The sequence below is a fragment of the Papio anubis genome, chromosome 7 (genome assembly GCF_008728515.1).
Source record: "Papio anubis isolate 15944 chromosome 7, Panubis1.0, whole genome shotgun sequence".
NCBI classification, from domain to species: domain Eukaryota; kingdom Metazoa; phylum Chordata; class Mammalia; order Primates; family Cercopithecidae; genus Papio; species Papio anubis.
The window spans coordinates 151,569,338-151,594,080 of NC_044982.1; the positions used below are offsets into that span (position 1 = coordinate 151,569,338).

The 24,743-nt window shown below is 36.8% G+C and overlaps 1 protein-coding gene and 1 pseudogene across 1 annotated transcript in view; one reads left to right on the forward strand and one right to left on the reverse strand.

The window, feature by feature from the left end:
* Nucleotides 1-24,743, forward strand: part of DPH6 (diphthamine biosynthesis 6) — a 178,577-nt gene that overhangs the window by 148,393 nt on the left and 5,441 nt on the right. The window contains exon 7 of the mRNA XM_003900739.5: nt 19,172-19,266. Within this exon, the coding sequence (XP_003900788.2) occupies nt 19,172-19,266 (95 nt within the window). The remainder of the gene's footprint in view (nt 1-19,171; nt 19,267-24,743) is intronic.
* On the reverse strand, nt 5,741-6,967 carry LOC116275877 (annotated as a pseudogene).

Consider the following 24,743-nt stretch of genomic DNA (forward strand, 5'->3'; position numbering starts at 1 on the left):
TTTGTTTGAGTTCTCTGTAGGTTCTGGATATTAGCCCTTTGTCAGATGAGTAGATTGCAAAAATTTTCTCCCATTCTGTAGGTTGCCTGTTCACTCTGATGGTAGTTTCTTTTGCTGTGCAGAAGCTCTTTAGTTTAATGAGATCCCATTTGTCAATTTTCGCTTTTGTTGCCGTTGCTTTTGGTGTTTTAGACATGAAGTCCTTGCCCATGCCTATGTCCTGAATGGTATTGCAAAGGTTTTCTTCTAGGGTTTTTATGGTTTTAGGTCTAACATTTAAGTCTCTAATCCATAATTTTCGTATAAGGAGTAAGGAAAGGATCCAGTTTCAGCTTTCAACTTGTGGCTAGCCAATTTTCCCAGCACCATTTATTAAATAGGGAATCCTTTCCCCATTTCTTGTTTTTGTCGGGTTTGTCAAAGATCAGATGGCTGTAGATGTGTGGTATTATTTCTGAGGGCTCTGTTCTGTTCCATTGGTCTATATCTCTGTTTTGGTACCAGTGCCATGCTGTTTTGGTTACTATAGCCTTGTAGTATAGTTTGAAGTCAGGTAGTGTGATGCCTTCACCTTTTTCTTTTGGCTTAGGATTGTCTTGGCAATGCGGGGTCTGTTTTGGTTCCATGTGAACTTTAAAGCAGTTTTTTCCAATTCTGTGAAGAAAGTCATTGGTAGCTTCATGGGGATGGCATTGAATCTATAAGTTACTTTGGGCAGTATGGCCATTTTCACAATATTGATTCTTCCTATCCAAGAACATGATATGTTCTTCCATTTGTTTGTGTCCTCTTTTATTTCACTGAGCAGTGATTTGTAGTTCTCCTAGAAGAGGTGCTTTACATCCCTTGTAAGTTGGATTCCTAGGTATTTTATTCTCTTTGAAGCTATTGTGAATGGGAGTTCATTCATGATTTGGCTGTTTGTCTGTTACTGGTGTATAAGAATGCTTGTGATTTTTGAACATTAATTTTGTATCCTGAGACTTTGCTGAAGTTGCTTATCAGCTTAAGGAGATTTTGGGCTGAGACGATGGGGTTTTCTAAATATACAATCATGTCATCTGCAAACACGGACAATTTGACTTCTTCTTTTCCTAACTGAATACCTTTATTTCTTTCTCTTGCCTGATTGCCCTGGCCAGAACTTCCAACACTATGTTGAATAGGAGTGGTGAGAGAGAGCATCCCTGTCTTGTGCCAGTTTTCAAAGGGAATGCTTCCAGTTTTTGCCCATTCAGTATGATATTGGCTGTGGGTTTGTCATAAATAGCTCTTATTATTTTGAGATACGTTCCATCAATACCGAATTTATTGAGAGTTTTTAGCATGAAGGGCTGTTGAATTTTGTCAAAGGCCTTTTCTGCATCTATTGAGATAATCATGTGGTTTTTGTCTTTGGTTCTGTTTATATGCTGGATTATGTTTATCGATTTGTGTATGTTGAACCAGCCTTGCATCCCAGGGATGAAGCCCACTTGATCATGGTGGATAAGCTTTTTGATGTGCTGCTGGATTTGGTTTGCCAGTATTTTATTGAGGATTTTTATATCGATGTTCATCAGGGATATTGGTCTAAAATTCTCTTTTTTTGTTTTGTCTCTGCCAGGCTTTGGTATCAGGAAGATGTTGGCCTCATAAAATGAATTAGGGAGGATTCCCTCTTTTTCTGTTGATTGGGATAGTTTCAGAAGGAATGGTACCAACTCCTCCTTGTACCTCTGGTAGAATTCGGCTGTGAATCCATCTGGTCCTGGACTTTTTTTGGTTGGTAGGCTATTAATTATTGCCTCAATTTCAGAGCCTGCTATTGGTCTATTCAGGGATTCAACTTCTTTCTGGTTTAGTCTTGGGAGAGTGTAAATGTCCACGAAATTATCCATTTCTTCTAGGTTTTCTAGTTTATTTGCCTAGAGGTGTTTATAGTATTCTTTGATGGTAGTTTGTATTTCTGTGGGGTTGGTGGTGATATCCCCTTTATCATTTTTTATTGCATCTATTTGATTCTTCTCTCTTTTCTTCTTTATTAGTCTTGCTAGCAGTCTATCAATTTTGTTGATCTTTTCAAAAAACCAGCTCCTGGATTCATTGATTTTTTTTGGAGGGTTTTTTGTGTCTCTATCTCCTTCAGTTCTGCTCTGATCTGAGTTATTTCTTGCCTTCTGCTAGCTTTTGAATGTGTTTGCTCTTGCTTCTCTAGTTCTTTTAATTGTGATGTTAGAGTGTCCATTTTAGATCTCTTCTGCTTTCTCTTGTGGGCATTTAGTGCTAAAAATTTTCCTCTACACACTGCTTTAAATGTGTCCCAGAGATTCTGGTATGTTGTATCTTTGTTCTCGTTGGTTTCAAGGAACATCTTTATTTCTGCCTTCATTTCGTTATGTACCCAGTAGTCGTTCAGGAGCGGATTGTTCAGTTTCCATGTAGTTGAGCGGTTTTGATTGAGTTTCTTAGTCCTGAGTTCTAGTTTGATTGCACTGTGGTCTGAGAGACAGTTTGTTATAATTTCTGTTCTTTTCCATTTGCTGAGGAGTGCTTTACTTCCAACTATGTGGTCAATTTTGGAATAAGTGCAATGTGGTGCTGAGAAGAATGTATGTGCTGTTGATTTGGGGTGGAGAGTTCTGTATATATGTCTATTAGGTCCACTTGGTGCAGAGTTGAGTTCAATTCCTGGATATCCTTATTAACTTTCTGTCTCATTTCTGTCTAATGTTGACAGTGGGATGTTAAAGTCTCCTGTTATTATTGTATGCGAGTCTAAGTCTCTTTGTAAGTCTCTAAGGACTTGCTTTATGAATCTGGGTGCTCTTGTATTGGGTGCATATATATTTAGGATAGTTAGCTCTTCCTGATGAATTGATCTCTTTACCATTATGTAATGGCCTTCTTTGTCTCTTTTGATCTTTGATGGTTTAAAGTCTGTTTTATCAGAGACTAGGATTGCAACCCCTACTTTTTTTTTGTTTTCCATTTGCTTGGTAGATCTTCCTCCATCCCTTTATTTTGAGCCTATGTGTGTCTCTGCATGTGAGATGGGTCTCCTGAATACAGCAAACTGATGGGTCTTGACTCTTTATCCAATTTGTCCGTCTGTGTCTTTTAATTGGACCATTTAGTCCATTTACATTTAAGGTTAATATTGTTATGTGTGAACTTGATCCTGTCATTATGATATTAGCTGGTTATTTTGCTCATTAGTTGATGCAGTTTCTTCCTAGCATCGATGAACTTTACATTTTGGCATGTTTTTGCAATGGCTGGTACTGATTGTTCCTTTCCATGTTTAGTGCTTCCTTCAGGATCTCTTGTAGGGCAGGCCTGGTAGTGACAAAATCTCTAAGCATTTGCTTGTTTGTAAAGGATATTATTTCTCCTTCACTTATGAAACTTAGTTTGGCTGGATATGAAATTCTGGGTTGAAAATTCTTTTCTTTAAGGATGTTGAATATTGGCCCCCACTCTCTTCTGGCTTGTAGAGTTTCTGCCGAGAGGTCTGCTGTTAGAATGATTGGCTTCCCTTTGTGGGTATCCCGACCTTTCTCTCTGGCTGCCCTTAACATTTTTTCCTTCATTTCAACTTTGGTGAATCTAACAATTATGTGTCTTGGAGTTGCTCTTCTCAAGGAGTATCTTTGTGGCGTTCTCTGTATTACCTGAATTTGAATGTTGGCCTGTGTTAGTAGGTTGGGGAAGTTCTCCTGGATACTATCCTGCAGAGTGTTTTCCAACTTGGTTCCATTTTCCCCGTCACTTTCAGGCACACCAATCAGATGTAGATTTGGTCTTTTCACATAATCCCATATTTCTTGAAGGCTTTGTTCATTTCTTTTTACTCTTTTTTCTCTACATTTCTCTTCTCACTTCATTTCATTCATTTGATCTTCAATCACTGATAATCTTTCTTCCAGTTGATCGAGTCGGTTACTGAAGTTTGTGCATTTGTCACGTGGTTCTCATGTCATGGTTTTCATCTCTATCAGTTCTTTTAAGGTCTTCTCTGCATTGATTATTCTAGTTATCCATTCATCCATTGTTTTTTCAAGGTTTTTAGTTTCTTTGCGCTGGTTACATAGTTCCTCCTTTAGCTCTGAGAAGTTTTGATCGACTGAAGCCTTCTCAGCTCATCAAAGTCATTCTCCGTCCAGCTTTGTTCCGTTGCTGGTGATGAGCTGCATTCCTTTGGAGGGGGAGATGCACTCTGATTTATTGAATTTCCAGCTTTTCTGCACTGCTTTTTCCCCATCTTTGTGGTTTTATCTGCCTTTGGTCTTCGATGATGGTGACATACTGCTGGGGTTTTGGTGTGGGTGTCCTTTCTGTTTGTTAGTTTTCCTTCCAACAGTCAGCACCCTTGGCTGCAAGTCTGTTGGAGTTTGCTTGAGGTCCACTCCAGACCCTGTTTGCCTGGGTATCAGCAGCGGAGGCTGCAGAAGATAGAATATTGCTGAACAGCGAGTATTGCTGTCTGATTCTTGCTCTGGAAGCTTCATCTCAGGGTGTACCCAGCCATGTGAGGTGTGATGTGTCAGTCTGCACCTCAGTTGAAAATGCAGAAATCACCCGTCTTCTGTGTCGCTCATGCTGGGAGCTGGAGGCTGGAGCTGTTCCTATTCGGCCATCTTGGGCGCCACTCCCCTACTTTGAAAAGACATTAATTAATGGCTGGGTAGATTTTAATGATATTTGTGTTTTACATATGAATATATAATTACTTATTTACTTATGACATCTGCATAATGAAGTAATTATATAAGATATAAGTAATCTGTTGTTAGAAAGATTGGTTTTTCTAAATCATTAAAAATAACATTATGATTTTCATATTTTCTAATAAATCTTCATGCACATTTCTGGTTATTGTTTTCTTAAGTTCCTAGGAATGTAATTTCTGGATTAAAGAATACAAAAGCTTTAAGGCTTATATACTAACTACTCCATGAAATAATTTTAGCCATTGTTTCTTAAACCTCTGTAGAATTTTTAAATTATCATCTTATAAGTGAATAATGGATTATGTAATAGTTTTATGTTTTGTGGGGCTTTGTATCCTAAGATCATTTTCTCATTTTCCATAAAGAAGGTGAATTTTAATACAAATTGCACTATTAAATATTTAGAACTATTCTTTGAACAGCTTCCTTGTTTATTAATAGTATTCTAATTTTGTAATTTTTTTCAAGAGAATTAGTTTATTGATTACACATGATAATGGATGATATACAAGCTTCAATCCCATCAATAATTTTATCTGGTACCATTATTCAATTTAGATATATTACATAGGATGTGTCAACACTCATTTTTATAATCAATAATTCCATGATTTTGCTTGGGTAATCCCTTTTTATGGTGAACTTCAGGTCACAGCAGTAACTATCGGTTCAGCTACACAAAGGTTTCTGAAGACAATGGCTTCTCCATCTAAGCAGGTTGTATATAAATTCCAAATAGAACCTAGCATCACCCTGAAGGAATTCTAACGTCACACTGTTGGGGAAATTTACCAAGATGGCTTCAGAGTAGACTAACTACACAGCACATTTTTTAAAAAGGCATATTTATTTAGCATCACGATCAGACTATTACATTTAGCAATCAACAGCATGGGCACACAAAAAAAATCTACAATAATACCCTTTGTTGGAATGCTTTACACTTTCCACAGAAGAAACACTAAAGTGACCTGTTATAAAACTCGTCACAAATACAGTCCTTGAGTTTTTTGCCCATACACGTGAGTATTTGTCTAAAGCATGTCTTCTTTGTAGCAGCTAGGCCCTGCCACCACTGTGCTTGACTGAGTTCACATATCTGTTGTAACCTGTAGTTTCCCTGTCAACTTCTCTGGCTCTCCTCTCCTGTTAAGTTTTGTTTCCTGGCAGTAATTAAAATCTTCTGCCACTGTTGTAGCTACTGCCACTACTGGAACCACCATAGTCACCTTGGTGTCGTGGTTTAGCAAAGTATTGGCCTCCACCACCATAGGAGCCAGAGTTTCTGCCTCCAAAGTTTCCTACCTTCATGGTTCCAAAATTTGAAGATTGATTGTTGTAATTGCCAAAATCATTGTAGCTTTCACCACCTCCAAAATTGCTTCCACTACCACCACCAAAGCCACCTCCTCCTCCATTGTTATAGCTGTTATAGCTGCTATTCCTGCCATAACCACTGCCCTGGTTTCCATAATGCTGTCCACCACTTTCATAGCCCCTGCTTCCTCCAGAGTAACCAGGGCCACCTCCTCCATAACCACCATCATTACCAAATCCATTAGAGCCATTCCCACTGCCACCATACCCACCAGCACCACAGCTGCCACCAAAGCCACCATGACCACTGAAGTTTCCTCCACTACCAAAGTTGTCATTCCCACTAAAACTTATCTCCACGACCACCACCAAAGTTTCCAGAACCACTTTGTCCTCTTTGGCTGGACGAAGCACTAGCCATCTCTTGCTTTGACAGGGCCTTCCTAACTTCACAGTTGTAGCCATTCACGTATGGTGTTTCTGAATGACAGTCTTATCCACGAAGTCATGGTCATCAAAGGTTACAAAGGCAAAGCCCCTTTTCTTCAATTTTTCCATCATGTTGAAAATAATCTCTTAGGTGATGTTCTTCCGTGTCTTCTTTAATGCCACCAACAAATATCTTTTTCACAGTTAAGTGGGCATCTGGTCTTTGAGCATTTTGTCTTGAGACAGCTCTCTTTGGTTCCACAACTCTTCCATCCACCTTGTGTGGCCTTGCATTCATGGCTGCATCCACCTCCTCCACAGTGGCATCTGAGACAAACCCAAAGCCCCGACATTCTTGGTGTTTGGATCTCTCATTACCACACAGTCTGTGAGCCTTCCCCATTGCTCAAAATGGCTCCTTGGGCTCTCATCGGTTGTTTCAAAGCTCAACCCTCCAGTAAGAGCTTCCTCAGCTGTTCAGGCCCTTTTGGAGACTCTGACTTAGACATGATGGCAGGGGGAAGAGAGACTTTAATGATGCTTCCTCAGTGGCATCCACTGGCAGAAAGGCTGATTTTGTAATATTTTTAAATGTTAGTCAAGGTTTATATTCTCAAATGGTTCTTCAGTCTTTGATACAGAAACAACCTTCTGTGTTGTTTTCGATATTTACCTCTATGTCTCTGAATTGTATGTTTGCATTACTACTTCATGATTCACTGCCACCACCACTAATATTAGCATTATTTATTGACTTTCCAGTCTGAAATATGCAGATTTCACTGTGTTTACTCCCTTTCCCTCCATTACATATGTGTTCTCTTTCCCTCCTTCCATCTTCCTATGTGGTTATATTGCAATTCCGATTGGATCAATATCCAGTGTTTATATTATAATAACTGTAAAAACCCAATACACAGCTGAGTCAGATCATAAACTCTGGTAATAAACCTTTCTTTTCCTGTACAACTTTTATTTTTTCTCGAGTAAATAATTTTCTTGTTTCATTTATTTAGTAGTCTCTGTACTTACCACAAATTCAGCACTACACTCATTGCCAGTTTTCTAATCTCTTAACCAGATGTTCAGACCTATGAAGTGTTTTGTCAGTTTATTCCTGGAGAAGTCTTTTCCAGAGCCTTCTGACTTGATCTAATCTGAACCAGGTTCTCGCTATGCCTATTGTAAGGCTAACATTCGAACATGTCCTCATAATACTGGGGTTTCCTTTACCTTATTTCTGTGTTGAGAGTCCTTGTTGCCTAGATCCAGTGTTTTCCTTTGTTTACTCTTATTTTTGTGAAGCACATTCTCCAAGAGATTTCTAAGAAAGAACCCATGGGAGTAAATTTTTGAAGACTGTGCATACCTGAAAATGTCTCCAGTCTTTCCTCACATTTGATTGATTCTGTAACTGGTCGTAGAATTCTGAATTGGGATTGATTTTCCTTCTGGATGTTGATAGTATTGCTTCATTGCCTTGTAGCTTGGTGTACTGTTGAAAAGCCCAAAGCCATTCTGATTCCTGGCTAAGCGTATGTGATGACTTTCTCCATCTCTTTCCATTTCTTCTTTGGAAGTGTATAGGATGTTCCTTTTGCCCCTAGAATTGTGACTCTTAGGTATATCTTGGGTGTGTATGTTTTTATCCACTATGCTGGAACAAGAATAATACTCAGTTTTGAAATTTGAGCTGTGGGAAGTTTACTTGAATTATTTCATTGGTGTACCTCCCCTCTGGCTTTGCTTTTAGAATTTCTATTATTCTGTAAATTCTTCTTTATTTCTGTTATTTAAATGTTCCTTAACTTTTAACTTTGGTCTCCTAATTTTGATCTAATTCATTTTGTTCTTTCTAGAATTTCTAAATGTTGCTTCCAATCTTGTTTTATGTCATTTTTAATTTTTAAAAGCTAATTTTTTGTTCTTTAAATGTTCGTTTTATTTAAATCTATAATACCCCATCGTTAGTGTAATATATTCTCTAATCTCCCTAAGAATATTGATAGCTTTTGTTTGTTTTCATTTTCTTCTCCCATGCATAGTCTATTTTCCTCACTGTTTGTTTTGGTCTCTAACTTTCATTTTAGAAATGTTCCTCAGATTTCTTGTAATCTGTGTTAATATGCTAATATTTAAGAGCAGGGAACCTAAGAATTTGATTGTAAGCCCTAGGTATGTAGATGGAGCTTTTTGATCCTGAGTTTTACTATAGGAGAATCTGAAGAAAAAATAAATTTTTTTTTTTTCTCTATGCTTGCACACCACTCAGCACAACACTTGTGACACCAGATGTGTGAGGTTTTTCCCGCTCACCAAGCAATTCTCCAGCAGACACCAACTGTCTGTCTTACTATTCAATTCAATTCTGATACCACAGGTTAAAGGCTCAGTCCCACAAGACTGCCACCACTTCAGATGCCAACCACAAGGAGTAGGTTGTTACCTATACTTCTGACTAACTGGCCATAAATCAGGCATTCCAATGACCTTTTCCTTGAGTTCCATTAATTTGTTTGAACAGCTCACAGACTCTGGGAAAAACTTTACTTACATTTACTGGTTTGTTCATAAAGGATATAGTTTAGGATACAGAGGAACTGCCAGCTGCAGAGATCAACGTATGTAGGAAGGCGGCACGGAGCTTCCAGGCTATCTCTCAGTGTACCATCCTCCAGGCAACTGCATGTGAGCAGCAATCTGGAAGCTCTCTGAACCCTGTCCTTTCGGATTTTCATGGAGGCTTCATTATGTAGGTGTGATTGATTACGTCATTGGCCATTGGTGAGCAACTAAACTTTGAGCACTTTTCCATTTCCAGGTAGCTAGGGGATAGGGCTGTAAGTTCCAACCATCTAATCATAAGGTTGGTTTCCCTGGCAACCATTGCCCATCCCGAGGCTATCCAGGAGCCCACCAAGGGTCACCTCATTAGAACAAAAGATGTTTCTATCACTCAGGAAATTACAAAGGTCTTAGGAGCTCTGTCTCCGGAACTGGGGTCAAAGACCAAATGTTAGAACAAAAGATTCTCCTGGCACTCTATCTACAAGAGTATTAGGAGCTCCATCTTGGGAACCAGGGGCAGAGAACAGATATTCATTTCTTACTATTTCACAGTATCACAGAAAGTATAGCAAGACTACTTAATCTGAGTTGTTCATATTCCAAAGCAAAGGATTCTCCATTCCCCTGTCTTGAAGGTGATAGCGTGCTCTAATTTGCTTTTTTCTAGGAGTTGATTGGGAAAAATAGCTAGAGGTCTCAGAATCGTGTGTGTGTGTGTGTGTGTGTGTGCGTGTGTGTGTAATATGTATAATATAATATATATATAATATATAATATATATAATATATATATTATATATATATATAATTTGATTCCATCTATTTTTATTTTATACCTCTGTCCTTAACTATGTCTCATTTCTCCCAGGCCAGTTCCTCTGTTTATCTGCTGCAGGGAATAAACCTCCAGCATTCTGCCACGGTAGAAGAGAAGCAGTAGCCTAGAGAGGGACCTAAGAATCTGACTGCTTGTTAATTAGTGCCCTTTTTCTTTCCTTCTCACTTCCAGAGGTACCTGGTGTCACTAGCTCCTTACCCTTTTGATTATTCTAGTGTGTAAATCAGATTGGTCCTCAGCATTCCCCATTGTTGGCCACAGGCTCAGTGTTCTTGGTTCTGATAAACTGGTTAATGCTGTCACCTCCTCTCCTGTGTTCTCCATCTCTGTGGGTTTATGCCATTTTATGAAATATTTTCCAGTAACATTTTAAAAGGGAGTGAGAGTAGATGCATAGATTCAATCTACCATCTTTACCAATAGCAGTTATTCTTTGAGATTTCTTATGATCATCTAAGTCATGTGCTAGATGGAAGAGCAAAATTATATTTATATTTTTAAAAATTGTGAATATGTAGGTTTAGTTGCTTTTTCTAAGCCAACTCTCAAAAAATCGGGAAATCTGGCCTCCAGCCTTGTGTCAAAGATAAACAGAAATGTATTGACTATACTTAAGAAGCATACCACTCTGCTGGGTGCTGCAAGAGCTAAACCTGGATAAATGCAACTTAGATTTCAAGCTTAAAGCTTGTTAGGGCATGTATTCATTTTTAACTCAAGAAAGGCACATATTTTAAAATACAGACTTCCTTTCGTAAATGATTCCCCACCTCATAAAAGATTAGATCCAGTTATTGTTAATTCACACATTTTCTTCTCACTCTTCTGTAGAAGTTAACCGGTCTTCCTTATAGGCTGGACAAAAGCACAGTTTGCAATCCCCAGCCACCTATTACTTAAAAACAAAAGGGAAAGCAAAGTTCACAAAAATTGACTTGATGTTGTGGATGAGAAAGACAGAATTTTAAGACTTGTTCCCTGCAGTGGTGACTTTATGGGAAAAAAATGCCTTTAACTGACCTTGGAAGTCTAAAGGGTTTAGAACATCTTTGAAAGAAGATTTTGAATTTTGAACATAACCAAGTTGGAAGGATATATAGAACTTTATGATTGAGACATCCAATGGCTATTATAAATAAAAATTATAAGGGGTATTAAAATGTACTTTAAGAGAGTAAAAATCATGTATCACAGAATTTCAAGGAAAAATGTTACATGTTGTGAGTGAATTCAGAGTAACTTCAGAGATAAATTGATAGCCCTGATGAGCTTGAAGGATAGGTAGGATTTTTGACTGGTTGGGTTGTTTTAGGTTAGAGAACAGTTTGTACCAACACATGAGGAAGGAGAAACACAATGTGTTTTCAGAAGTTAGTCTCATTTATTTGGAATACACTTTGAGTATTGAAGGGCAAATGGGCCTACGACTTATTTGACATTAAAGCCCAAGACTAACTAACTCTGATTCCCCTTCTGTTAGGTTGAATGGGGCTCGGTTAGTTTCTGCTAGATTGGAGATAAATCGTATTTTGGCTAGAGGTCATGATGGTAGGAACAGCCAGAGGAATTCTTGCGTTGTGATAAGTATATATAAATTGATAAAGCTGACAAAGGAATTTGAACCCATATCGTGAGAGATTTTGAATACTGGAGGAGGATGTAAACAATGAGGAGTAACTGAAGGTTTTAAAGGAAAACAGAGGGATTCTCAAAGGTGTATTTTGGGTAGTGTAACTGACAGTGGTGTCTATTGATTGTAGTATTTAACAAAAAGAGGTGCATGTCCTCGGCAGTTAGTGGCTATTCCAATATGAGCCTCACATTTATCTGAATGCATGTTGTAGATGAGCTGTTAGTTGATAATGTCATGTGGTACTGATAGAATTGAATAAATGTGTAAGAACTTCTATACCGAATTTTATGCTAGCTGCTACATGTAAGGACTTCTGTGTCTAGTTCTATGCTAACTGCTATAAGAACTACAAAATAAATCAAAGACTTGGCATTTTCCATGGAATGTAGAGTATAGAAAGTGAGGGAGGGAAATCCCTAATAAATTTAACTAGGTAGAGTCACTTGGGAGTTAAAAGATGGAAGACGCCCACATGACCTCGAATAACTGATGAAAGGGTTAGGACTGGTTTGAAAGATGAGTGAAATCTACATGGGTGGTGGCAACAAAGTAAATCAATATGAATGAAGACTCTTTGGCAAGAAGGCATTCAAGAACAGCAAAGAAATTTGGTCAAAATGAAACTAAGAGCTGGTGTTGGTAGATCAGTAAGAATAGGTTAGGTGGGAATGTAAGGCCCATTTGTGAAAAGCCTTGAGAGATGGGCCAAGTGATTTGGGGTAAGAAATAAATTTTAGAAGTCTCTCCAACTGAGATTTATATTATTGAAGGAAATCTCAGGAGATTTAATCTGGCAGCAGTATTCATGGATTAGGAGTAGAAGATGGAAATGAAAAGGAGTGTAAGATGCTGTTATGGGAAACAGGTGTGAGGGCTCGTAGTATGTAACCACTGACAGTAGGAATGGAGAGATGGAACAAAGCTGAAAGAAAGATTTTTATGGAAGATTGAAAAAGAAATTAGCATCAAATTCCCTGGAGCTAGAAAAGAAAGAATTGAAGATTAGTCCACAGATAATGATTGGGAAAACTGGAAGCATTTATTTGCTTCCAGTTTATATGCAGAGGAGAACAGGGTTGAGAAAGAACATGATAAGCTTGATCTTACACATATTTAATTTTAGATTATATAAACCAAAGGCATATGTTTTTTAACCTATGAGATTGCAGCACAATTGACATGTTCAGGCTAAAGACTAAGGTTTGTTATCTATCAGGATATTATGAAGAGTCAAACATGACTTTAAATTCTGGTTTTGTTTGGTTCTAAGCTGATAACTTTTGCAAATCAAACTAGTTTTTACCTCTGGAAAAGAGTAAAAAATGAAATTAGCAGCCCCTTTATTGAGTGTATGTTATGTGCTGGATGGCACTTTCATTATTCCATTCATGGGATTTTATTCCTGAAAACAATGAGGTAGGTACTATTGTCATCTCCATTTTACAGATCACAAGTTCAAGCCTCAGAGAAAGCACTTACGTAACCTAAGATCATGTAGCTAGAAAGTGAATAAATGAAGAACTGTCTGTCTCCAAAGCCAGTGCTTTTAACCGATTATGCAATGCTGCTTTCACTGTGCCTCACTACAACATGCACTTTGCCCACTCTTAGAATTAAGTTGTGTTTTTATTAAGTGCTTACTAAGTGCTGTACATTGTGCTAAGTGCTTTTTATGCATTAATTTGTTTAATCATCTATGAGATCGGTACTATTATTTACGACGACGAATCACTAATGGGGTGAGTATTTCCATTGCCCAGCTGGGAAGTAGCAAAACTGGAATTTATGGTTAAGTTTATCTGATTTCAAGCCTGTGCTCTTTTTTTATTTTTTAAAGTCATTTTGAGTATTAAATAAGATGATAATATCATTATCTTAACTTTAAGGCATAAACCAAATAGTCTTTAATTAGTAGTGATAGTATTAGCAGCAGCAGAATAGCATAAAGGTGATGGTTGAAGCCATGGAGTGCATGGTGCTGTTATAGGGAACGCATTAAGAGAGAAGAACATATTCTAGAGCAAACAGTGATGGATATTTATAACTTAGGAACAGCAGGAGGGAAATGAGTCAGAGAGGCATAACAATAACTTAGAAAATATAGTCATGTGGAAGCCTGAGGAAGATAATCGAAAAGATTTGAGACATAAGTGGTATTATATGCCACATAAATTGGAAAAGGATAAGGCCATTGGACTCTCCCAGAAAACTACTACTCATACTGAGTTCTCTATATCAGTAAACAGAACTACCATCTATCCACTTTCCAAATGCAGAAAGCTGGGAATTTTCCTAAATTTCTTTTTTAACTTTCCTCAATCCTCCCTTCAATTAATCGTTAATTTTAATGGAGTTCAGGACACACTACCCCAAAATATGCCACCTTGACATTCGAGAAAACAGCAGAAGCAGGAAGGTCACTTTCTGACCTCCTTCCATTCATTTTATGGCCCTGAAGTGGGCCATAAAAGAATCCTTTGACTTTTCCTTAAAGTCTTAAGACCTTCATTCCGGAGCCATCCTCTCTATGCCCAGAGGAAAGGAATGTCACACAGGGATACAGAAAAAAATCGGAACAAATTGACCTTGCTGAGTTCCACCCCAGTTTATTACCATGAGATCATTTCCTGTTTCTTTGGATCTTCATTCCATTATGAAGTCTTCCCATGTCACATAAAACTTATTAGATAAATTTGTATGCTTTTCTGCTTTTCTCTTCTGATTCATCTTTTGTCATAAAGTCCTCAACCATGAACGTTGTGATGGAAGAGGAAGAGATATTACATTTACTCTCCTACAGTTTCAGCCTCCGAAGAAAATCTCTCAAAATATCTACTCTCTCCTCTCCATCCCCACTGCTACTTGCCAGTTTGGGAAACCTTCACCTCCTGCTTAGGTTCCTCCAGCAACTGCTCAGTTCTTTTTGCTTCTAGACTTACATCTGGGCCCATTCTCCATCATTCATCCAAAATGATGTTTCTAAAATACAGATGCAGTAAGGTCAGTTTTTTGCTTAAAACCTCTCCAAGGGTTATCTCTGACCTTAGGATAATGACTTAGCATGGCTTATGAAGCCGTGTAAGACCTGTCCTCTGTCTAGCCTTTCAGCCTTGTCTCACTGCCATTACTCATCCAGTTATGCTCAGCTATGCCAAACTCATTTAAATTTCTAGTACCTACCATGTGCTCTGGGATTTAACATGTACAGTTTCTTCTGGAATATTCGTTCCTTCTCTCTTGCCTTCTCTATTCCCCCTTCCATCTTTCAGGGTTAACTTAATCCTTTAGAACGCAGCTTAAGTTTTGTTTACTTTGAGAAGCCTTTTAAGTTCCTTTTAGTTAGGTACCCTGCTTTATACTGCCACAGCATTTCATGCACCTGCCAAAATAATCACTACCCTATATTGTAATTGCTCATTTAACTTTCTGTCTGTACAAGACAATAAGCTATTTTATGCAAGATACATGGCTGCTCCCATTTTTATCCCTAGTACCTAAAACACTACTAAAGCTGTAGTAGATATTCAAGAAATACATCCTTAATAAGTGTTATGAATGAATTATCTTCTGTATTGAGAATACCATTTATAAAATGAAATTGTGATTTTTGTAAACCTCATTGTTTCCTCTCGGTGAGGGTGGAGGTAAGGAGTATGAGTTTGGCTTCTTTTTTTCCATTTTAAAATGACTAACAGATAAATGAGACTGATTTAAAAGAAGAAAAAGTTTGATTTAATAAGAAATTCAACAGTTGTGATTATTACAATGTTGGGGAAATCATGATACTCTTAGCCATTCAGTTAATAATCAGCAGTATTCCATTGAAAGTATTATGAATACGAATATTTATCTATATAAATAAGTGTGCCAGAAAAAAAATAGATTCATGTAAGTAATTTCTTTTTAATTTACTTGGAATTCATTTTTAAAATGCTGAGACTTCAAGGCATTCTTACAAACCATGAAATCACCCAAGTTAGCCACATCTGTTCAAATGTTTTCAAAGCTTACCCTAACATTAGATGGCAACCCAATTTTCACCTTCTCTAAAAGAGAACACAGCACAATTTAGATATGTGTGAAACAATAAACACACTTTTATACAAATGAAAATTATTAAATAAGTTTTTAAAGAAATCGTATTGCCTTATTTTTTTTATTATTATTATACTTTAAGTTCTGGGATACATGTGCAGAATGTGCAGGTTTGTTACATAGGTATACACGTGCCATGGTGGTTTGCTGCAACCATCAACCTGTTATCTACATTAGGTATTTCTCCTAATGCTATCCCTCCCCTAGACCCCGACCCCCCGACAGGCCCTGGTGTGTGATGTTGCCCTCCCTGTATCCATGTGTTCTCATCTCACTTATGAGTGAGAAGATGCAGTGTTTGGTTTTCTGTTCCTGTGTTAGTTTACTGAGAATGATGGTTTCCAACTTCATCCACGTCCCTGCAAAGGCCATGAACTCATCCTTTTTTTATGGCTGCATAGTACTCCATGGTATATATGTGCCACATTTTCTTTATCCAGTCTATTATTGATGGGCATTTGGGTTGGTTCCAAGTCTTTGCTATTGTGAACGTGCTGCAGTAAACATACGTATGCATGTGTCTTTATAGTAGAATGATTTATAATCCTTTGGGTATATACCCAGTAATGGGATTGCCGGGTCAAGTGGTATTTCTAGTTCTAGATCCTTAAGGAATCGCCACACTGTCTTCCACAATGGTTGAACTAATTTATACTCCCACCAACAGTGTAAAAGCATTCCTAATTCTCCACATCCTCTCCAGCATCTGTTGTTTCCTGACTTTTTCATGATCACCAATCTAACAGATGTGAGATGGTATCTCATTGTGGTTTTGATTGGCATTTCTCTAATGACCAATGATGAGCTTTTTTTCATCTGTTTCTTGGCCACATAAATGTCTTCTTTTGAGAAGTGTCTGTTCATATTCTTCACCTTTTTGGTGGGGTTGTTTTTTTCTTGTAAATTTGTTTAAGTTCCTTGTAGATTCTGGATATTGCCCTTTGTCAGATGGGTAGATTGCAAAAATTTTCTCCCATTCTGTAGGTTGCCTGTTCACTCTGATGATAGTTTCTTTTGCTATGTGGAAGCGCTCTAGTTTAATTAGATCCCATTTGTAGATGTTCCTTCTGTTCATCCCTGCAGGTATAGGGGTGGTAACAGCTATGCCGGTGGTTCTCAATGAGGGGTGATTTTTTATTTTTATTTTTATTTTTTTGAGACGGAGTTTCACTCTTGACCCTCAGTCTGGAGTGCAATGGTGTGATCTCGGCTCACTGCAACCTCCGCCTCCTAAGTTCAAGTGATTCTCCAGCCTCAGCCTCCTGAGTAGCTGGGATTTTTTTTTTCCACCAATGACACCTGGCAATGTCTGCAGACATCTTTGATTGTCATGACTTTGAAGGCTATTAGCATCTAATTCCTGGCCTCGGCCTTAAAGTTCTCTCTGTACTTTTCTTAATGAACTTATCAAATGTCATAGCTTTAAATACATCCATATAACAATAACTTAAAGAATAGATGGCATGAAAACATGTATTTTTCAATGTAGTTTGTTATTTTATGTACTTAAATTATGAAATGAATCATGAAAATTCATTGAGAAATTAAACTTTTCAAAAATCTGTTAGTGACTTAGTATTTTTCATTACAATGATACTGATAGAGAAACTTATCAAAGAGAATGGCAAAAATTGCATTTGGAATGATTAAGTGCTAGGATACAATAATCCAAATTTTCAGTCGAAGGCAGAGACAGACCTGAGATAGATTAGGAATAAAGTTGCTGTTTTCTATGAACAGTGTAAATATTAGTAACACTAACTTTTAGAAAGGTAAATAGAAAGGTTGTACACCATAAATAAGTCTCTGGAATGTGCACATCTGGATGCTTCATGTACCTAAACTGACCTTTCTGTCACATGCATACATCATGCTTCTGTGCTACAAAGATTCTGCTTTTTCATAAGGTGCTGTGTCTTAGCAGATTCATTAAAGAAAGTGGCTGGCATAGGCTTTACTTCTTGAGGAGGTTCTCTCAAGACATCAAAGGGCCTTCGAGCTGGCTAAAAGTAATCCAACAAAGATGAATTTTTATCTGAGTACTTATGTCTGTTAGAGCTTGAAGCTAGTGGAGTTTAGAGAGGCCACAAAAGATATTGTAAGGATTTCATCATACTATTTCTTGGTTCTTCAGCCATAGAAACCACTGGGTTCTTTATCCCAATTTCTTGACTTGGAACCTATGTGTCAATACTAGTGAATCAGTAATAGAAAGGGAGAAGAGATTGTGCATTTTCATTTTTAGAGGCAACGTCGCTGTTGCATCATTAGTGTGTTATGTTAAAATATAGAGTACAGTATATTTGGTAAGCTTCAAGAGACTAAGGAGATTGTCTCATTATCTTGTTTACTTTTGCGGCTTCATCATCTAGCAAGGCCTGGCTAATAATTATTGTTCAAAAAGTGTTTGTTGAAGAACTGACTGAACAAATGAATGTGATAGAAATATTTTATGTGAATTGAAAATATCACTGGGTACATCCAGATTTTAATAAGTCACCTCTTGGATATATGAGTATTTTATAATGGTAATATTTTGGTTTAACATAGCAGCTTACATTATTTTACTAGGGACTAAGAGAACCACTTCTATGGGATAATAACTATACTAAATTTAGTTTAAAAACTCTAGTTATTCCTTGGTGGTGGATTACAGAAATTATGTAGAACTTCAGTAAAACATTTTCTAATGAAAGAATGCTAATAAATGATAAGGTATACTCCCCACATAAAGAGAGTGGTCATAAGTCATTAAGATGCGACTAGAAGGTTCGTTTGGTGGAAAGTTGTTAGAAAGGGTCATTAGCACAGAGTAGAAAGGAGAGTGCTCCCCAGCACTGATGCCAGACGTATGCCAAACAGATAGGAGATTTTTTTACTCTCAATATCAAGACTATTTAAATAGTATGGCTTGTATTTAATGCAAATCATAGGTTTTTTTGTTTTGCTGCTTGGTTTCTTTTGTTTGTTTGTTTGTTTTAATTTCAGGTTTGATTAGACAAATTTGTAAGTTACTCGACCTTTCTTGGAGTTGGACCTTCTTAAGGCTTGTCTGCAGCTTTGGAATTTTACTAGTTCTCAGTGCCCTTGGAACTTTCCTAATAATAACTGCAAGCATAATAAACCTATATGTGACTTCTTTTTGTTCATGGGCCTAAGGAAAAGCCTTATATTGCTTTTTCTGTATTCTTGAGAAATTCTCTAAACACAGCGTTTTTATTCCTTCCACTTAAAGGCAAAGAGTTGGGGGAGGCCAATTTGGCTGCATACATTTTTGTTTACTACTTTATGACTGAATCTAGCTTTGAATCTAAAGCTAGTGTCATTCCCCAAATTTACAATAATCTTAATGTTATTTTTTTGTAAGAGTTTTGGCATTCTTAGAGATCCTATGCCTTATGATAACATTTTTCAAATGACTTTAAACATGTTTTAAGCAGAAATGTAATTAGTTTTCCTTACCTTGCAAACTATTTTGGAATTAAAGTTTTTTGTATGGATTTTTTAAGACCAAATAAGATAGCATTTATGCTGTCTAATTTCAAACTTCTTTCTTGTTTTTTGTGTTTTCCTTTTTCAGCTTTCTAAGAAGTATGGAGTACATGTTTGTGGAGAAGGTGGAGAGTATGAAACTTTCACTTTGGATTGCCCTTTATTTAAGAAGAAAATAATTGTGTAAGATATCATTTCAGCATTTTCTTTTTTTTCCCATAAATTTAAGTGATGGAAGCAACTTAACATTAAGCTTGAGGCAACTTTTGTTGGGAAAAATAGAACATGTCCTCTAAGTTCACAAACACTCAATTTGTTTAATACCAGTGAAGTCGTCTGAAAACCTAAATCAATACCTGACAAGACGAGGCCTTCATAGAAGACTATAAACTTTTTAGACATTGCACTTTCGTTTACTTGCTGATTATGGCCTGCAGTAAAACTGGTACCTACACACTGACACTTTTATCCTTTCATGAAGTGTGAATTGCCTGTATTATTTATCTTTCATTACAGCTACATTTGATAAACTGCCACATCAGTAGCCTGTGGGTTCCATTAACTCCATCCTCTTTTTTCTTTTTCCTGGCTTTAACAACTTAGAATGGTAATGCTAAACGTTTCTCATCAGTTATTTGGGGTTATTTTTACAAATAAACTTTGTTTTTAAATGAATTTAGTTGATGGTGAGTAGTATGATTTGTTTGCCATAAATTGTTAAAGTTAGTGTAGTGAAAAACAGAAACTTTCTTCAGTTTGTTACCTTATTATCCATGCTCTAATTTATGCTGCTCTTTTTATATGCTAAGAGAACACTTTATCTGCTTTTCTTAAGCCTGTATGCATCGTGGAAAAGATTGTCAGAGTTAGGCTTGATTGAATGGAAGGCTTCAATATTTCTAACACTAAGACTTAACCTCTTTGTACATATTAATAATGACGGAAGGCGTGATCTAAGAAAAGACAACAACTCTAGGTGGATTTTCTTAAAAAATGCATTTATTTTGTATAATATGACAAGACATTTTCATTACCATATGCAGTATTCATGCACTCTTGCTTCTTTCATATTATTCTAATTTCTTTTCCATTAATAATCACCATAATCATTATTTATTTGACAAATACTCATCAAGTACCTATTACCTCCAAAGTGTTTTCCTGGGCACCACTGATGTTGAAATAGTTTCTGCCTTCAAAGCGGTGGAAAAAGACATCTGTGTGTAATTATAATACAAGGTGGTAAAAAATAAGTCATAAGTTTATTCATGGGAGAGCACATATTTTTTTTGCCCATGATGATCACAAAACAATTAATGAATCAACTATTGATAAGTTATTACTTCTGTGAAATAATACTGTTATATTATTCAAGAAAAACATTTGCATGCTAGGGTGAAATTGTAGTAGAAAATTTGGGATATATTTACTTATTAATATGGGACTAACCAAATTAGAAAAAAAAAAAGCACAGCAATAAGAGGAAAACATGCCAAAGAATAATACTTTCTCCATTTGCCAGGCAAATTGAGGCCCCAGAGCACCTGGAAGTCTTTATGGGCAACGTGGAATTACAAGACATGTACTGCTTTACTCTACATAACCAGAAGATCTGTTTATCATAGTACTTTAGACCTAGAATATGAATCCTTTTCAACCTCCTCATTTTGTAGACAAGGAAACCTAAGCCTGATAGAGACAGTGGCATGAAGGGAATTACTCATGCTGTTAAAGAGAAGTTGTCAGGGAAGGTGGTTAGAACCCTCTAGTGCTAAAATGAGCTGTTCACTGCAAAGCGTGAGTAGAACTCCGCAAGTTGCTGCCCTGCTCTGTAGGAGTTCTTCCTGTAACCGAGGAGATGGACAGGCAAATCGACAATAAGTGATAGGTGCTACCATGCAGGTGTGTACCTTGTAAACACAAAGGAGACCCTGTCTTTTCATTCTTACTCATTTGTGAGTTAATCACCAATCTCATTCTGATACTTACGCATATTCTTTGCTTATTTTTTTCTTCATAAGCTATGCCTCACTTCAGCTTCATACTTTTCTTTTGTGATACCTTTTCTCTAGATTGCCTTCTCATTTCTTATCACTTTGCTAAATCCTTTCATTTTTATATGCTTTGGCTGCCATTGCCTCCAGTGCTTGTTCCCATACTTGTCAGAGCATACGTTAGGCTATGTGCTAAATATTGTTGGACTAATTTGTAATTTGTTGTTGTTTATTTTTGTTTATATATGCTGTTTTACATACTTATATATATTCCTTTCTTAGGTTATAACTTGAAGTTATAGGTTGGGAAATATCCTCAATTGGCAGAAAAACAATATCACTTAATGTAAACAAAATCTCCCCTCCTCTTTAAAATTGAAATGTCCTAAGCATACCTGCCTGATATACAATAAATGCAAAGATGTGAGTGAACATGTTTTGTGCATTCTAAAACTGTATGTGAATGAAAGTTATATTATTTAGATACCATCTTCCATATAATACAATTAAAAGATGAGCTTGGTTCCTATAACTGTGTTTTAACAATTGAGTATTAATAATTTTGGATCCAATCATTTAGAATTCATTTTGGGGACAAATTTAATAACTTTTGTTACATTTGATGTAATAGTGGTCTGCCACAATTAGCATGCAACTAATCATTTATTAGGAATCCCATTTCAAACATCTGATTCAAATGACATTTTATTTTTTATAAAAAAAGACTACCTCTAAGGTGAGAAAAAATAAATTTTTGCGTGCAGATTTCTTTGATTATTATTAGATATCTTTTTTTGGTGGGGAGGGGCCAGGTGGGCCAATGCGATCATGAGGATCCTTAGAAGACAGAGGCAGGAGGGTCCAAGTCAGAGAAGGGGATGTAACAACAAAAGTAGAATAGAGAGACATGGAGCCATGAGCCAAGAAATGTGGGAAGCTTGTAAAAGCTAGAAAAAGCAAGGAACAGATTCTCCTTTAAAGTCCCAAGAGAGTATGCAGTTGTACCAACACCTCAGGGTTTTGTTTGTTTGTTTTTAAATTATACTTTTAAGTTCTGGAGTACATGTGCAGAACGTGCAGGTTTGTTACCATAGGTATACACATGCCGTGGTGGTTTGCTGCACCCATCAACCCATCACCTACATTAGGTATTTCTCCTAATGTTATCCTTCCCCTAGCCTCCCACCCCCGACAGGCGCCGGTGTGTGATGTTCCCCTCCCTGTGTCCATGTGTTCTCATTGTTCAACTCCCACTTATGAGTGAGAACATGCAGTGTTTGGTTTTCTGTTTTTGTGATAGTTTGCTGAGAATGATGGCTTCCAGCTTCATCCACGTCCCTGAAAGGACATGAACTCATCCTTCTTTCTGGCTGCATGGTATTCCATGGTGTATATGTGCCACATTTTCTTTATCCAGTCTGTTGTTCATGGACATTTGGGTTGGTTCCAAGTCTTTGCTATTGTGAATAGTGCCGCAGTAAACATACGTGTGCATGTGTCTTTATAGTAGAATGATTTATAATCATTTGGGTATATACCTAGTAATGAGATTGCTGGGTCAAATCGTATTTCTAGTTCTAGATCCTTGAGGAATGGCCACACTGTCTTCCACAATGGTTGGACTAATTTATACTCCCACCAACAGTGTAAAAGTGTTCCTGTTTCTCCACATCCTCTCCAACATCTGTTGTTTCCCGACTTTTCAGTGATTGCCAGTCTTAACTGGCGTGAGATGGTATCTCATTGTGGTTTTGATTGGCATTTCTCACCAGTGATGATGAGCATTTTTTCATATGTCTGTTGACTGCATAGATGTCTTCTTTTGAGAAGTGTCTGTTTATATCCTTTGCCCACTTTTTGAAGGAGTTGTTTTTTTCTTGTGAATTTGTTTAAGTTCTTTGTAGATTCCACGATTGAAACTGTTTTCTATAATAAAGTAATTTAGAGACATCAATTTGGTTCTATAAGTTTATTATGCCAGGTTCAGTGGCTCACGCTTGTAATCACAACCCTTTAGGCAGGGCAAGAAGATCACTTGAGGCCAGGAGTTTGAGGCTGCAGTCGTCTATAATTGCACCACAGAACTCCAACCTGGGCAACATTGCAAGACCCTGTCTCTAAAAAAAAAAAATACAATGTGAATAACAATAATAAAAATAATAAATAAATTGAAGTTTATTATGAGATGCTTTTTGCCCAAATTCCAATTAACATTTTAAAATGTTTTTAGGAAAGACTAGTATAACAGCCTTTGTCTGGAAATAATTTTTTATATTTTTACCTAGAACAATTTACAAGTCACTTTTTGTGTCCATTAATATATGAAGTCATTCACCTCTAGATACAAATTATGAGATGAGAAAATGAGCTTTTTCCCTGGGAAGCCCTCCTGAGAAGAATTATAGCCTAACTTTTAAGAGAAAAGGATAATTGTAGGTCCTCAAATTAGAAACCTGCTCTCTTATTACTTAGTTTACATATATATGTATATTAATAACTAAAGTCTTAAGGTTCTGTTAATGAAAGTAATCATTTTCTTCTCTTGGTTTGTGTATATGTTTTTATGTCAGTATTTGAGACAATTCTATAGTTCTATTTTATTCATCAATATCACTGTATTACTGCTGCAAAGTTGCCACATAAATGGGATGGATAGATGATGGATGGATGGATGGATGGATGGATGGATGGATGGATGGATGGATGGAAGAATAAGAATGAAAAAAGAAGAAAGGAAGAAACAAATCCTATGGTTAAAACACTTTATCCTCATTTTCATCTCCATCTACTCGTATTTTCTGCCCCTCAAGGCGTAACTCAGTACAGAACACAGTAATGCAGTGTTTCAAAATGAGAATAAAGCAAGTACTTTATCTTATTTGCTTTCTTACACTGATTCTGTATCATCTGAGAATTTATTTACATTTATGAGCTATTTTCCTTATATTTAAATTTTCAGTCCTACTAATCTTTATTTTTATTATGGTAGAGATATCATATAGTGTTATTGGTATATATATGTATATATGTGCATACATGAATATGTTTATATATGCAGTATGCATGTATGAGAAAGTGTGTACAGTCATGAGACACTTAACAATGTGGAAACATTCTGATAAATGCATTGTTAGGCAATTTTGTCATTTCACAAGCACCAGAGTGTACTTACACAAATATAGATGGTATAGCCTACTAGACACCTAGGCTATATGCTCCTAGACTACAAACCTGGACACCATATTACTGTACTGGAGACTGAATAACTGTAACACAGTGGTAAATATTTGTATATTTAAATGTATCTAAGCATAGAAAAGGTATAGTAAAAATATCATATGAAAACATTTTTAAATGGTACAGCTGTATAGGGCAGTTAACATGAATGGAGCTTACAGGACTGGAAGTTGCTCTGGGTAAGTCAGTGAGTGAGTGGTGAGTGACTGTGAAGACCTAGGACATTACTGTACACTACTGTAGACTTGAAAAGCACTGTACACTTAGGCTACACTAAATTCTTTTTAAAAATAAAATTGTACTACAACATTATGACAGCTATGATGTCACTAGGTGATAGGAATTTTTCCACTCCATTATAATCTTATGGCACCACCGTAACACCCAGTCGGCCTTTAACCAAAAATAGCATTATGTGGTGCATGACTA